This window comes from Felis catus, chromosome C1, assembly GCF_018350175.1.
Source record: "Felis catus isolate Fca126 chromosome C1, F.catus_Fca126_mat1.0, whole genome shotgun sequence".
Classification (NCBI taxonomy): domain Eukaryota; kingdom Metazoa; phylum Chordata; class Mammalia; order Carnivora; family Felidae; genus Felis; species Felis catus.
In genome coordinates, this window is record NC_058375.1 from 208,693,478 (window position 1) to 208,709,464 (window position 15,987).

At 37.5% G+C, this 15,987-nt stretch overlaps 1 protein-coding gene across 5 annotated transcripts in view; it reads left to right on the forward strand.

Moving 5' to 3' along the window:
- NYAP2 (neuronal tyrosine-phosphorylated phosphoinositide-3-kinase adaptor 2) overlaps positions 1-6,521 on the forward strand; it is a 268,339-nt gene extending 261,818 nt beyond the window's left edge. For 4 of the 5 annotated variants that reach the window (XM_019838751.2, XM_019838755.3, XM_019838759.2 and 1 more), the window contains one exon: positions 1,110-6,521. In XM_019838751.2, the coding sequence (XP_019694310.2) occupies positions 1,110-1,337 (228 nt within the window). In that variant the 3' untranslated portion in view covers positions 1,338-6,521. The remainder of the gene's footprint in view (positions 1-1,109) is intronic. The other variant, XM_019838752.3, reaches the window with a different exon arrangement.
- The last annotated feature ends 9,466 nt before the right edge of the window (positions 6,522-15,987 follow it).

Sequence of the window (15,987 nt, forward strand, 5' to 3'; positions counted from 1 at the left end):
TCACTAGATCTCTCTAAGTCTCATTTTAGTCATCTTTATGGATTAATGAATAGCACTTACTTCAAAGCATCATCATTGTGAGGAATGAATGAATGAAATTACGCAGAGTATGTAGAATGGGATCTGGTACAGAGTAAGCGTTATATAAGTATCGGTGCTGATATTTATGCTAAAATTGTAACATCTAATACAGTGACTCCAGCTGAGCTATTTTAACCCTTAAAGTCAAAGAGTAGACGTGCTTAGACACAGCTTCCTCATGCTGGATTGGTGGCCCGATCACATTCCTCTCCTTGTATGGCAGATGCAACTCGGTAGTTCTGTTCTAAAGAAGATTTACCAGAGGACATGACCACATATACCTACCAGGGTGCAATGTTCATCTTTCAAGAAATATGTTATGTCTATCAGTACACAGTCAGCTCTGAACCATCTCCTGGCACGTAACTGACCCCAGGAATCCGTTTCTCTAAATTGCCTGGGTCAGCGTGAAGGCACAGGTCAATGATTCTAATTAGACATTTGCTGAAGCATCAAAAGCATGGAAAAAATTCTTTGCAAAAAATTATTTGGGCATTTAAATTCCAAGCATTCGATGCATAGGCAAAGTCGTTTTGGTAGAATTATGAAAAATTTTAATTCTGTATGTTTTTTATAAAAAAAAAGCTTTATTTCAAGAACAAAAATGTTCTTTAAAATCTTCAAAACATCTCATATTCATATTAGATCTCACTGAAAAGCAGTTCCAGCAATTGAACTTAGACACCTAGAAGACAATGGAGTCAACATAAAAGTCATGGGTAAATACAAGGCAAATAGCTTTAAAAAAGAAAGGGTTATCTCTACACTGTGAGCTCCTGAAACTTATCAGAAAAATCTTCTCACCCAAATAGTTGTTTAATTATATCACAAAGTCAAATACAAAACTTATTTATAGTCCCCATACCTCAATTTTGCTTTGTAAGAATTACAAAGGTAAAGAAACAGCTGACATTTTTTCAAAACCACGACTAGCACGGTGCAAAAAAAAAAAATGACGACAACAACAACACGATTGCTTTCGTTCCATTTTTTTTTTGCTTCTGTATTCACTCTTTCTTTTTTGCTAGGTGGCATGCATGCAGTGGTTTCATGGAGACCATACAATGCTTGAGATGATTGAGAAAAAGCGTTGCTTGTGCAAGGAAATAAAAGCTAGACAGAAAACGGAAAAAGGCCTTTGCAAACAGGATAGCATGCCTATCCTACCCAGCTGGAAGAAGAATGCAGGGGCAAAGAAGTACAGCCCTCCACCCTACTCTAAGCAGCAAACGGTGTTCTGGGACACCGCCATATGACTGTGCGCAGGATGGCGTGAGGTCCACACGGAGAGGGAGGTCGACTCAGTCTTGAGACAAAGAACTGTTACGTGTCTTCTCTGTCGGGATGGAATGCCAGTGCTTCCCCGGAAAACCCATGGGAAGCTGTGCTTACTCACAGGCAACTTCAACATAAAATGTATATTAATTGTATCCTTGCAATTAAGACACTTATTTATCCCGGATTATTTTGAATCCAAAAGATATTAAGATGTAAATATTTTACTAGTTTATGGGTGACACCTGAAATAATACACATTATACGGATATAAATTACAGAAATATCGAGAGTTTTACTATATGATATAATTTCGGTATTAACTGGTTTGTTATCTCTTTTATATGTAATCCCTTGATGCCTTTTATTATTAATTTTTGCATTTAAGACGTTATTATTTTTTTTCTGTCCACATTTGGCTTCTGTATGAGAGCTCACAGCTATAAAAATCATGTTCAATCACATAATATAAGATCTGGTGCTAGTAATGTAGAAATCGAGTATCATATTCGTCAAGAACATCTGTTGCTTTGTAAGTTTCTAAGGATTTGACAGGAAATGAATGCAAATGTGATGCTTAATTTGGACGTCCACATTACATCAATACCAATATTTTTGCTACATTGGCTTTATAAGAATTTCTCTTCAATATTGTCTTGTTTATACTAAGCAATCATTAGACTCCAGAGAAAGTTATTAGGATATATTTGGATTTCCCAGCAGAAAACATTTCCTTCAGAAATGACTTTAGGGACATGTGTCCTTGCATCATTGATCTGATTGGAGGAGACCAGGGTTCACTGTGACAATGGAAGGAATAAGGAATCAATAGCTAAATAGCATGACTGCTTTCAAGAAAGCAGGACCAGGGGCCTCACAGCCACTGCAATCACCATTTTTAAGTAACTTTTCACGTGTATGTTTGTTTCCCCTAGAAAATGAGAAATAAACATTCAGACGGACGCATTTACATATTTTAGCACATTAAATGCCAATCTGTCTCAAAATTAAGGCCCATTAACAAACTAGTGTTTCTTAAGTTTTTTCAAACGAGTTCTCACCACATTTTGGGGTCGCAATCTTCTGTGCATGACCATCACACCCGTTCTTACTTCTTAGGACACCATGACCAAAGAGTTTTGACCCCTTGTTTCTTTTATTTTGTTTCCAGGAAGAAGCGGGAAATGCAGGGGAGAGGGGGTGGAAGGGGTGGATTCAATTTTATGTGGTGGTAAAATTTAAGTTAAACAAATCATATATATCTTTTAAGAATAACTTGTTAGTTGAATATAAATATTGCCACGGATGAATAAAAAGGAAACTATCGCGTATATTTTGTAATATTTAAATTACTATTTATGCTTCCTAAAATTGACAGTATGTGATTCTTCTTTAACAATCAATTTAGTATTATATTTCTGAGAGAAAAAGGTACGTGTTTGAAGTTATTGTCATAGTGGTTTTCCTCGTAAGGGTGTTGACAGCAAGAGTCACTGCTGCTCAATAAAACCAAATAACAGGAGTTAGGGAATTTTTGTAATCTATATTGCTAACAACCTAGTGATGCTTTACCAGTAATCGTTCCTTTCAAGCCTTTGAAATGCTATAAAATAATTTTTTAATATTTTATAAGTAATGGATATTTTGATGTCCAACTAGAATTCTGAAAGAATAAGGAAAAAGGGTAAGTGGGAGCATGTGTATCTGTTGTTTTTGCGTGAATGAGTTCTCAGCAGGAGAACTGTATACGTACAGTGCTTACTGAGGTTTTAGGTTTTGCTTGTATCACTGAAGTGGTTAAAAAACAAACAAACAAGAAAGCAGGATCACAAGTACAGGAAATCATGGAGAGATCTTAAGTGGCTTCAATAAATCCTACTGCCGTGTTTCACCAGTTAGAGATTATATTTCAAACCCAACAATCAACGGAGTACCAATCGAAGAGGGATGGAAATGTGTTCAGATAAAATCAGCATAGACATAAAATGTGCTGAGGACCCAGGTTAGCCTGATTCAGGTCGTTCTGACCACAGGTACTCAAGCCAGTCAATGAGGCATAAGACATCAATTCTCAGCATCTTGATGATGATCTTGGTGTATGTATATGTATATTCAGGCTCAGTATGGTAATGGCTGGATAATTCCTTTGAAATTTATATTTCGGTAACATATCCAAGTGTGTTTTTCAGATGCCAATCTTTCCCCCTATCTTTCTGAATAAGGGAGAAGATATTTCTCACTGCTGGCCACTTGTCGAGAAGGAAACAGAGGTACTGAAATGATGTGTGTTGGATTCAGACATTCCCATTTGTTCTGCCAAACTCATGATGTTGCCAGGTTTCATGGACTCTTTTTTCAAGCAAGTTATTTTCTGAGAAGGCAGCTTGTTTGAAAATCTGACCTTGGGCAACTATTTCTATTTAATATCTCCAAATCTTCCTTTCCATGGGAAGTAATTGAACGATCTGGAAAAGTGGCTTCAGTGATATTTGACTCCGTAACTTTTATTCAGTGCCCAAACCACTGTCCATTGCAGCTTAGCTGATAGGGCCATAACCATTCTATAATTAATTTTCTCTTTGTGTAGCGTTTCTTTGTATGGAGAAAAAGGAGTCATTAGGATACAAAGAAAAATCAGTGTATTCTCTCGTGGCACGCAACCAGGATGCTTCAGTCTGTGAACTTGGTCAGATGATCAACATTCCACATACAGAACACAATGGGAAGGTATAGCTCATATATTTAGCAGTGCCAAAGAACAAATGGTATCCTGGCATGGTTATTGGGCGGGAAGAGCTCATACCTATGAGAAATGGTCTTTTCACAGCAAATTTTACAGAAACAGAACTTTATTGGCTGTCAGCAAGATGCTTTTCTATAGGAAGAACTTGTTGGCACACAAGAGACCAATTTCTTTAGAGTCGATGTAAGGGAAAAATCAAATTCTGCATTTCTGTGCAATGCCAGAAACTAGCATCTGCTGAGGTTTTATGGCAGTTCCTCACAGGAACACTGCCACCCTTTCCCCCATATTTATGCTGCGGACGTAAGTTCAGATGAAGGTGATTGATTGGCGTTAAGTGAAGGTTAATGTCCACCCATACAAAATATTCGGGAAAGTGAAAGAAAGCAAAAATTAAGAGGTTAATGTTTGTAGTTTTAAAGAATATACACATTCAAATATCCAGAAATGGTCTGGATACCACAAGATACAACTTCCCTTTTCAAAACAGGATGTTGGGACTTGGGACACGGAGGTTCCATATAGTTTTGTTGAATGCTTCCAGAGAATAGAGAAACATTTTTCTTACTACACTCTGGCTTTGGCCTCATCCTCCACATATCATTTGGTTTGACTCTTTGGGCACGTTTGGTAATCAAGTAAAGAAAGAAAGAAAAAGAAAAGAACTAAGCAACCTTTTTGGGTTATTGTTTTAATGAACTATATAGAAGGCATCAAAACAATGCACATTAATGATACAATTTAAATATCACCTATATGTTAAAGTGAATCACTTCACTAAAGCAGAAAAGAGATTGTAAGTTCATTATGGCTACCTATAAAATTAAAAAAAAAAACTTTCCTCTGATTTAAGCAGTAGGTGATCTGAGAGGAGATACAATTTACCCTTTTAAAGGAATACAAGTAGGATGGAATAACGATTCATAGGGCATTGTATCCCAAACTTAAATGGAACTGAAGAAAAATGGTACCTATAATATGTAAGATTAACTTACTACATCTTCCCTCCATGGGAACATTGATAGCTAATTGTAGAATGTGGACAATTTATTAATTTATTATTAGCAGTTCATGGTTGAGAAACGTATTAGTTATTTTTAAAAATTCTGTGAAGCACTTGGAATTAAATATTCAAAAAGATATGATCCCTGCCTTCAAGGAACTTAATTATGCAATCCTTAAAGTTTCAAAACAAAGCCAATTATTTCTAAGAAGGTATACAATATCAAATGTTTGACATCTCCTTTGTGTTTATATATGGTATTCTCTCTTTTTTTCCAGATCAAGTGTACAGTCGAAAAAAATACTAAAACATATTAAAGTTAATGTCTAAGTATAAAATGTTTATGTATAAGACTCTATATGTACACATAGGATATGTACTGCTGTCTATGTATCTCAGTAAAAGGATAACACGTTTGCCATGTTGGACTTGAACATTGTGGCTTGTTGTTTGGATTGATTTAAAACCCTTTGATATTTGGGTCAATTACATTGCAGCAAAGTGTGTGTAATCTGGAAAAAAAAACATCTGATTACATTTCCCTTTAAATATTACACAGTTTCAAATTTAAGGGGAAACACCTTTACAGAAACATTGCTGGATTTATCGCAACCAAGTACGTATGAAGATCTTTTCGAAGTGTTCAATTGTCCCCAAATGTGACTGGGTTCGCCCACCCTAAAAACATCTACATTTACACATGTATACACCCACATACAGTATACATACTGTATATAATATATATGAAAATGTTTAGTATGCACTTCTTTTGTTCGGAACTCCTTGAGTTAACATTTATAGTGTAGCAATTGGCATAAAGTGCACTGTGATTATAAAAAGCAAAGCACAGTAAAGTCACAGGTCTTGTTATCTTGCACTAAAAATGTGTTTACGTATTTAGCAATTGTATGTTTACTTTTTTGCTCTTTTCAAGAAACTAAAACAAATAGCTATTGAGAGATGATATAAAATATTGTTTTCTAGTGGATAATGGCACGACATTTTTAAAAGACAGGGTTTTTAAAAGAAACCATTAAACATCCATTTCAACATAACGTGTTTACCGTATCGAAGAAGCTGAATGTCATATTACATTTTCATAACTCATTAAAAATGTCAGGTATGTGCCTGAAAAATTGTGCAAATAAGCATTAGCTAACAGATTTCTCTATTCATGTGTTGTTAGCCATTTCTATATGCATATTAATATAAACACTGATGTTTTAATTTCTCTTAATTTTTGTACTTGATTTTTTTAGGTAACATGTAATTATAAATGTACTTTGATACTACTGAAGTAACCAGATGTTGTTGGGAAACAATTTGTTTTCTTTAGTGCATTGGCAATATTTTACAATACTTTTGTGCTTATTTATTTGTGCTCCCGTGTAATTATAATAAAAGCAATAGTTTAAATTAGTTGACTTTGTTGCTGTTGGTATTCATTCACCAAGAAACACGATTTGTGAGAACCTTTCGAAGAAAAGCCCGTACAGTTTTCAACTTCAGGAGTGATCCCTGACATTGTATGTATCGTGGATGAGCGGCAGGGGTGAATAGTGAGACCCTAGACTCTTCAATTTAGCTATGTGACCCCCAGTGGTCCTCAATCACCACTTGGCTTCTGCCTCATACAGAGGAGTCACTAAATAAGGAGAAACGACACTTTTCTTCCTTCAATATGCACCTAATTCCAATTAAATGACTCAGCATGGGTCTGAAATATGCTGGAGGCATTAAGAAAAAATCCAGCCGTCTTAGAACTGCGTATATAAAACGTTTATGGCATGGGTGTTTGCCACGTTCATGCATTCAATCATACCTCTGAAATTAATCTAGTTTAAATAGGGAACAAGTGTTTGTGGTTAACACTTACTGGGGTTATCAATAGCTAAAATGTCATTGGGCACTTGACAAATGTAATACAAGGTTCTGGAACTCGGCAAGCTTACACAAAAAAAGTATACTTGCGATAATATAGTCTCCTGTAATAGTTTCTCATGGCTGCTTCATCAATCACTTACATCTTCTGCCACAGGTCCAATTGCAGTGTGATTTATTACAATTTTATAATTCCTCAAATTCTTTTCATGTTCATTTCTTAAAAGAAATCCAGTCTATCCCCACCATTTAGCCCCTCGTCCAGCCACTCCGTGTTCTGTGGGCACTGTACTTGAGGGTTGAACCAGAAAAAATCATGCTCCACGTCGTCAATGCTGCAAGTTTCCATCCATCTCAGCTCACAACAAGAAGTACCCCCATATTCTATATCATCTCTTCTATTTTCCCAACTGCCACTAAGACTTATTTGTTTCCAACTTTATGATCTCAGAGTCTGATTAATTATGTTGATAGTAGAATGCATGATAAAACAATGTCCATTCTCCTCTGGCCATTTGCATAGGAGAGGATTCTTATTAACATGTATAAGTGAATACCTATTAGTAGAATGTCAGGCAATGTGGCAGACTAGGAGATTGGAAGAGGACGAAGTTTATGCAGGGGGCACCTGGGTGGCTCAGTCTGTTGAGCATCTGACTTCGGCTCAGGTCATGATCTCACGGCCTGTGAGTTCGAGCCCTGCATCGGTCTCTGTGCTGACAGCTCAGAGTCTGAAGTCTGCTTTGGATTCTGTGTCTCCTTCTCTCTCTGCCCATCCCCACTCATGTTTTCTCTCTCTTTCTCTCTGTCTCAAAAATAAACATTTAAAAAAGGTTTATGGATAAATTTGCACAACATCACCTCAGATCATGTCCCCTAGAATTGTGCTTCTCATACTTTGCTACATAGAAGAGTCATGCTGGCAATTTCTAAAATCTATTGTCCACAAAGCATCCTGCGGGGAGTCCCAACCTTGTTAAATTTTGAAAGTACTCAAGAGACTCCAGTGTGTGGCCAAAATTGAGGATTAGATCAGTACTTCTCCAACTTTAACAAACATGCCTATCACCTGCTGATCGTATTAACATGCACGTTCTGATTCATCAGAGTCTGAGATTTGGCATTTCTAGAAGATCCCAGGAGATGCTGATGCTGTCCGTCCATAGACTATTTACTAAGCAACGACTCCCAGATGACTCACTTCTCTGCCAATTATCAGGTAGCCTTTGGTACCACACTCTAGAGCACTGGTACTCAAAGTGTACTTCACAGATGGACAACACAGAATTATCTTGGGATGGGTTAGAAATGCAAAATCTTAAGCTTTCATCCTAGATGGATCTCTGGAGCTGAGATGCATGAATCTTTGGGGCTGGGCTTCATTGATCTGTTTTAGGAAGCTATCCAGATGATTCTTATTCCCAGTAAGGCTTGAGAAACAGTGCCCTGGATTATTGCCCAGGTGTGGTTTTCGACCATGGCAGCTCATTACATTCCTCTCGGGATATTTTATTTATTACTGATGGCTGGGCTCACTTCTATTGATTCTGGGTTTATCAGGCTAGGTTTCAGGGCTAGACAATTTTTCCTTCTTTTCCTTCACCCCCCCCCATCTCTTCCTTCGTACCCTTTCTGCTTTCTTCCCCACAACCTCCCAGATGATTAGAATATGAAGCTGTTACTGAGAAAGCTATATTAAAGAATCACCTCTGTTCCGTATATTGGAAATTGTGTCACGTTCACCAGAAACAATATTTTGTCCACAGCACCAAATGCAAAAAATGTGTCCATTCATAGCCCTACTGTTAATTAGAGGCACCTCGTGGCAAACAGTACTGCTGTGGGGAGAAACTTCCAGCTTTTGGTTAAATCAATTCTTTGTGATTAGGTGTCCATCTGCCCTCTGAAGAAGTCAATATTCTATGAGGACAGGGGTGTTATTTTTAATGTTTGTTTATTTATTTTGAGAGAGAGAGAGAGCATGCAGCTGGGGGGCGGGGGAGGCAGAGAGAGAGAAAAGAGAGAGAGAATCCCAAGCAGTCTCCAAGCTATTGGCACAGAGTCCAATGAGGGGCTCAATTCCACAAAATAGGAGATGGAAGTCTGAGCTGAAACCAAGAGTTGGATGCTCAACCAACTGAGCCAACCCCCCTTTTTAAGGTACCCTTTAACAATTATTCTGAGTATTGCTTAGAAATTGGTGTCCAGGTGTTACTCAGAAATCTTTGTTGTTGGTAATAGTATTAGGAGACTATCAAATGTCCCCCAGGTTGGAACTGATGTCCACCAGTCAAAGACCGATTTGTACCGCAAGCACATACAAACACATGGTGTGGTGTTTGGATCTTCATTACAATGCCACCTGTTCATAATAGTTATTATTATTTTTTATAGTTGGTCATCTAATACTATATAGTAATTTTCAGAAAGGGGCTAACTGGGCTTACTAGTTGTAAATCTTTTATTCTCCAAGGTGTCTGGCCCATTGCTCTGCACATGAAAATCTTAAATAATATTCATTGACTTCCTTTGTGGATTTATTCAACAAATATTTATCAAAGTCCTCCTACACCCAGTACTGTTCTGGACAGTGACAGGTCACGCAAAGTCCTTGCACTTTATCGACACATTCTTTTCCTGTGTTTCATCACCATGAAACAAGAATTGTCTGAGGTCTTGTGACATATATTAATTCATAGCCCAAGATTACTGTAAATACATATATTATTTTTATCGTTATGGTTTATATCTATCCATCTACATATTTATTTAAACTCCACTCCGTTGTAAAATAAATTAAAACTACATTTATTGATGCATAAAATATAGCAAGGTAACATGTGTTAGCAATGTGTGAGAACTATAAGAAGGAAATAAAAAAAAAAGATTAAAGCATGAAATAAAAGCATCCAGGAATGAGGTTAGCTCACAAAAATGCATACAGTAATACCTATGTAATTACTAACTATAAGTTTAGAATTTATCATCAGAGGAATACCACCGATAATGATAATAAAATGACTGTTATGATTTATTGCTTACTCCATGCCAGATACTGATCTGTTTTTAATATGTTCCACTTAATTCTTACCTCAACTCTATGATTATCTTCATTTTCTACATAAAGTAATTGAAGTTTACAGACGTTGTCCAAACTTCTACAAATAGTAGTTACAGATCCTGGAAACTCAAACGAGGATTATCTGGTTCTAAAACAAAAACCAATGCAACACAGCCTCTTATTTAAATTACTTTTTGTCAATTTGGTATTTGCTGTATACAGAAGTTCAAAGACATTTTGACACTATGCAAACACTATGCTGTATTCACATACCACAAATGGAATTAATCCATTTAGATACTTAAGACCAAAGAGACAGTATGTTCTCAACAATAGAAAAATTTTACAACTACAGCTCAGTGTGAGGGATTTTAGTTTTTCAGAAATATTTGTCTTTATTGATCATTTCTTATTAATCTTCTAACTGGTTGCATAGAAGATCAAATGAATTCACTAAGGTCAAATGAATTCACTAAAGTCAAAGGGTAAATTGGCTTTTGAATTGATTTTTCTGGTACATTTTCCTTAGAGCAATTATCATTGCCACACTATGTTGTATTCAGTTTCTTGATATGTTTCAAAGTACCTTCTCGGCTGCATTAAAAAAAATGACATATTGGGGCGCCTGGGTGGCTCAGTCGGTTGAGTGTCGGATTTCGGCTCAGGTCATGATCTCATGGTTCAGGAGTTCAAGCCCTTCGTTGGGCTCTGTGTTGACAGCTCAGAGCCTGGAGCCTGTTTTGGATTCTGTGTCTCCCTCTCTCTGCCCCTTCTCCACTCGTGCTCTCTGTCTCTCAAAAATGAATAAATGTTAAAAAATTTAAAAAAAAAGACATATTGGCTTAAGGAGGTACTTTGTTTTAGGCAGTACATCTATCCAACTTTTGTTAGTCTTTCTTTAGGTAACATACTGAATGATATCATATTTATAAAGGAAAGAGAAGGGAGGAGAAGAGACAAGGAGAGAGAGGGAGAGAGAGAGAATGAGAGAGAACTAGAAAGAGAGATAATAGAACAATATCTGTTATTAAGTAAAAGTGTACCATTCCACAGAGCATTAACACCTCAATACTATCTTCCTCAGCAATATTTCTTCACAACGGTCCTTGAAAGGTATTACTCATGACACTGGGATAGGAAAAAAAAAGCATTTGTTATTATTTTAATAGCTAAGAATTTTTTGTGTATTTAAAATATAAAGTTAGCATGTTAAAGTACTTGATTTGATTCACTGAATAAATATTTCTTGAGTGCTTATATGTCAGCCATTATTATCCATGACAGGGATATGGTTGTGAATAAATGAAATGATGATGACCTTACTCCTTTTAGAGTTCACACAACTGATACGACCAATCATGTCGAGGTTGAAGATGGTATCACCAAGTTAACCCCCCCATACAAACCTCAAGGATGCATCACCTGGCGTTCAGGTGATACTCAAATGTGGCAAAATTGACAAGTATTTGAATGGCTAAAGGGAGCTTGATCTGAGACCAGAAAGATTATCCATTGCCTCCATCAGAAGAAGCTTTATTCATATGTCCACCTTACTCATTCCCTTGGGATTTGACATCTTCATGTCGGAGATCACATATATGGACATATTGATTTGCTAGTAATTAATATGGATTCACTTCTCCTTTTATAATGGGAAATTTCTGAAAAAAATCATGCAAACCACTGAAACCACTTGGTAAATATTTAGACATCCCTGATAGTATCAAAATAATCTACGTGCCTGAGGATTCTCTAGATTTTATCTGAGACTAACTGCTTGTCCTATTCTAGAAACTTCACATAGTTTACAGTATCAATTACATTGTCCAATTTCCAAACAGTTCCACATGGTTCCAGTAACCCACTGACTCAGTATCCTACTACAAGTCCCTGCCTTCTCCTGTCATACATCAGAGATCTCAAACTCAAATGACTGTATGCATTGGATAAGAGAAAAGAGTCACTAGGGGCTCCTGGGTGGCTCAGCTGGTGAAACATCCAATTCGGTTTCGGCTCAGGTCATGATCTCACGGTTTGTGATTTTGAGGCCCTTGTCAGGCTCTGTGCTGACCGTGCGGAGCTTGCTGGGGATTCTCTCTCCCCCTCTCTCTCTGCCTCTCCCTGCTTATGTGTGCTCTCTCTCTCTTTCTCCCAAAATAAATAAATGAACTTAAAAACAAAAAGAGAGAGACAAGTCACTCCCTTCAAATATTGAAAAAGGCAATAAACAAGGTAAAGGTTGAAACAAATGGAGGATGAAGGGGATGATAGATCACAACATAAACTTGGACGGAGGTAAGAAGTTTGCTGGTAAAGACACAAGGGTAGGGATATTATAAAGCTAAAAAATAAGTTCCGGACTATGTAGTTTTGGGAGAGGGACCATTCATCTCAAAGGCTGCTGGGTGGAAACTTTGAAAGAAGTTGACCTCATTTTTATTTAAATGTGTGGCCTTGTTTCAAATTAATATCAGGATTCTGCAGAAGAACCCAGTGGGGAACTTGATCAGAGCAATTTAGAAAGGCAAGCAAGACAGCAACTCGCGGCATAAAAATGAATAAGGTCATTACAGAGAAGCAAGTAAGGCAAAAATCATTGGCCTCGATATTTTCTGATGACTCCTCAGAGCTTTCTCTTTCTGGTTTATAAAATGTATTATTCACTAAATCCGAAGAGGTGAGTAGAGATGGAAGCAATGAATAGTCACTATGCAAAGACCTGGAGGAGGTTTTCAGATATTTGAGGGACTATAAAAGCTCTGAGATAGAATGGGGTTTGATGTGTTGAGGAACCCCACTGGCCACAGATATCGTAAAGATGAAGTCAGGGAGAGAGGCAGGGGCCAGGTTACATAGGCACGGTGGAATTTAACTGCCAAGCTGTGCAAAGTATATCACCTGCAGTATCTAAAACCCAGAGGCATGGGTAGAGTTTAAGAGTATATAGATCTACTAAAAAGGATATCCTGGACACTTCCCTACACAAATTAACCTACCTCTCAAAAAATGTGTGCGAAAAAACAAAAAGCACCAAACATTTAATGAAAACTAACAACACAAATGAATGGAAATCCAATAGAATTTATTAAGATCGTAATAAATTATGGTTAGATTGAGCATCAGAGGTAGGTTTGACGTGAAACTAATGAAGCTTGAATTTTGTGCTACACACGTGTAAAAGCTACTCTAGGATGCCAGGACAGACCCTAATAATATGTTTGCATGGTCATATGATTTTGTGAAATTTGAGAAAGTGGGTCGTTTTGACTAGTCAGTTCAGAGTGATGCCTTTTTCTATTTTAATTTATTTTCCATCCTATTTGGCCTTAATTTGGGATGACTGGAGTGGCTGTGGGAATTTGGGGATCTGGCTAAGAAGTTAGGTTGGATATACATTTACTTTAGACTTAGTACCTTTTCACCTGAATTACGGAATTCATAATTTTGTTTATTTTTTCCCCAATTTGTATAAGCGTCAGTCCTCACAGAATTTGGAGTTGCGCTGACTTTCACAGATTTTCATAGATACTGAATGATATGAATTGAATATCAAACTTTTTGGCAACTTAAGCACTTGTATCCACATAGAAATGACTAGATAGTAGAAAGTTAAATATAACTGTAAAAGTAACCCATTTATATCCTTTAAGCTCCAAATCTACCCCCTCATTACCTGCTCTATGAGGATGCATTTGGGTCCTGTAGAGTTTTGCTTTGCAACTTGCATCATGTGAAGATTTGTCAACAGGAGGCGATAGAGAGACACTACAGGAAGAAAAGACTTCTCTCCAAGTCCTTTTTTTCTCATCTACTTCCTGCTCCTATCTTGCTGCTGCCCACAGAGTGTGCCAAGGGCTACCCAAGTGATGCTTCCCCCAATCCAGTTGGAATGGTACCCCAGAGGGATGTTTCTGGCTTACCTGGGGACCATGCTGCAGTTCTTGCCCAAGGCAACTCGGCAAGCTTCTTCGACATCCAAGGAGCCACAACCATACTCTAACAAGGTCTGAATTTCTTGAGGAAGGGATTCCCATCTTCCATATTTGTTCCTTCCTTGAGTCATCTCCCTCAGCCCTAGGGTAATTTTTAGAATCCTCTTTCCTGCTGTATAGAGGTTTCCCCGCCGTAGTCGTCAATTCTCGACATCAAACTTTCATTGTTCAAATTATTATGTGGTTTCCATCTTCTGATTGGATTTTGACTGATGTCACATTTCAGAACAGCTTTTTATTCAGGTTCACTAATATTATGATGTTTTTCCTTTTCACAGATACTTCTCTGAACTATTCCCCAGTTCATTAAGATAAATGCGGGCTTCTTATACCGTATAGCAGCACTGAACACTGACGGCGACACAGTCAAACTGGTGATTGACTTTTGGAGCCAAATGCATATTAGTCAGTTTTGGTCCTACTTACTTGTTTTAGAAAGTTTAAAAAAATTCTTTTTTTTTTAAGTTTACTTATTTATTTTTTGGGGAGGGGGAGGCCAGAGACAGAGGAAGAGAGAATATCCCAAGCAGTCTCCATGCTCAGCACAGAACCCAATGTGGGGCTTGATCTCACGCAGCGTGAGATCATGACCTGAGCCAAAATCCAGAGTTGGACGCTTAACCGACTGAGCCACCCAGGCATCCCAATACATTCTTTCCATAGTTTATTCTGATACTCTTAATCTCTTGTTGTTAAAAGAAGACACTCATTTGAAATTTAGCATGTCCTCTGATTTCATTCCTTCCAGGTTCGTTATTCTTTTGCTAATGTTAACTGAAATTAAAAGTAGCACATTTGATGTTTGAAAACGAAAATTGGATGAGGGTGGAAGGCTTGGTCTTGAAGTAGAAGAATGACTTTCAGGGGTACCTGGGTGGCTCAGTTGGTTGAGCTCTTGATGTCAGCTCAGGTCATGATTCCAGGGTAGTGGGATTGAGCCCTGAGTCAGGCTCTGCGCTGTGTGTGGAGTCTGCTTAGGATTCTCCCACTCTCTCTCTCTCTCTCTCTCTCTGCCCCTCCCTTGATCTCTCTCTCCCTCTCTCTCTCTCTTGCAAGAAAAAAAAAAAAAAAGAAGGACTTTCAAATGTTCAGTCCAAAGCAAAAATTCTAAATTCTAACTTGCTCTAATGCATATAATTGGTTTAGGAGTTAAAGGCCTTCATGGGGGACAATGAAATGATGAGTGAAATGATAAAGGGATTACCTATGTAATCTACCATTCTACAGGAAAATAAAGTTGCTATCTTTTATTGTACATGGTATGTATATTGGAAGATGAAAATTCATCGATAAATAGGTAGTAAAAAATCTAATAGAGCTTGTATCCTTCTAGAGAAAACAAAACTTTATGAGGACACCAAGAACTACAAGATTATCGCTCATTCTCATAAAATGAGTGAAGATAAATATTTTATTTTCCCAATTCTTAAACACAGAACGTGAAAATTTCCTGTTCTGATACCTCATAGATTTGAGGATATATCATGATTTTCTAAAACATCAGATCATATAATGACACTAACGTGATGCATACAACTTATCCCTGATTGTAATGTCTCCCTCTGGGTGTGGGACCCTCGAGAGCATCTGGGCCTCTCTCTTTGGCCTCTCTCTCATTTACCTCACTCACCCATTCCCCCAGGAAGGGAGAATGACACAGGTTTTAGTTTGGGGTGAAAACCTGGCATAACTGCTTTCCATGTCAAGATGTGCATTTGAAGCTTCACGATCCTAACAGCAGACCTTCGGCTTCAGTATACTGCCATCTCATGTCTCATGACTATAAAACCAGGCATATGGCTAAAGGTAAATTAAGGTTTTAATACATATTAAAATCAGGAAATCTTTTCTTCTCTGCTTCAGAAACCTTTTTCCTTCTAGAGAAAAAAAACATACTTGTGCACCTTCTCCATCAGGCAGCAGGAAATTATACATATATAAATGGAACCAA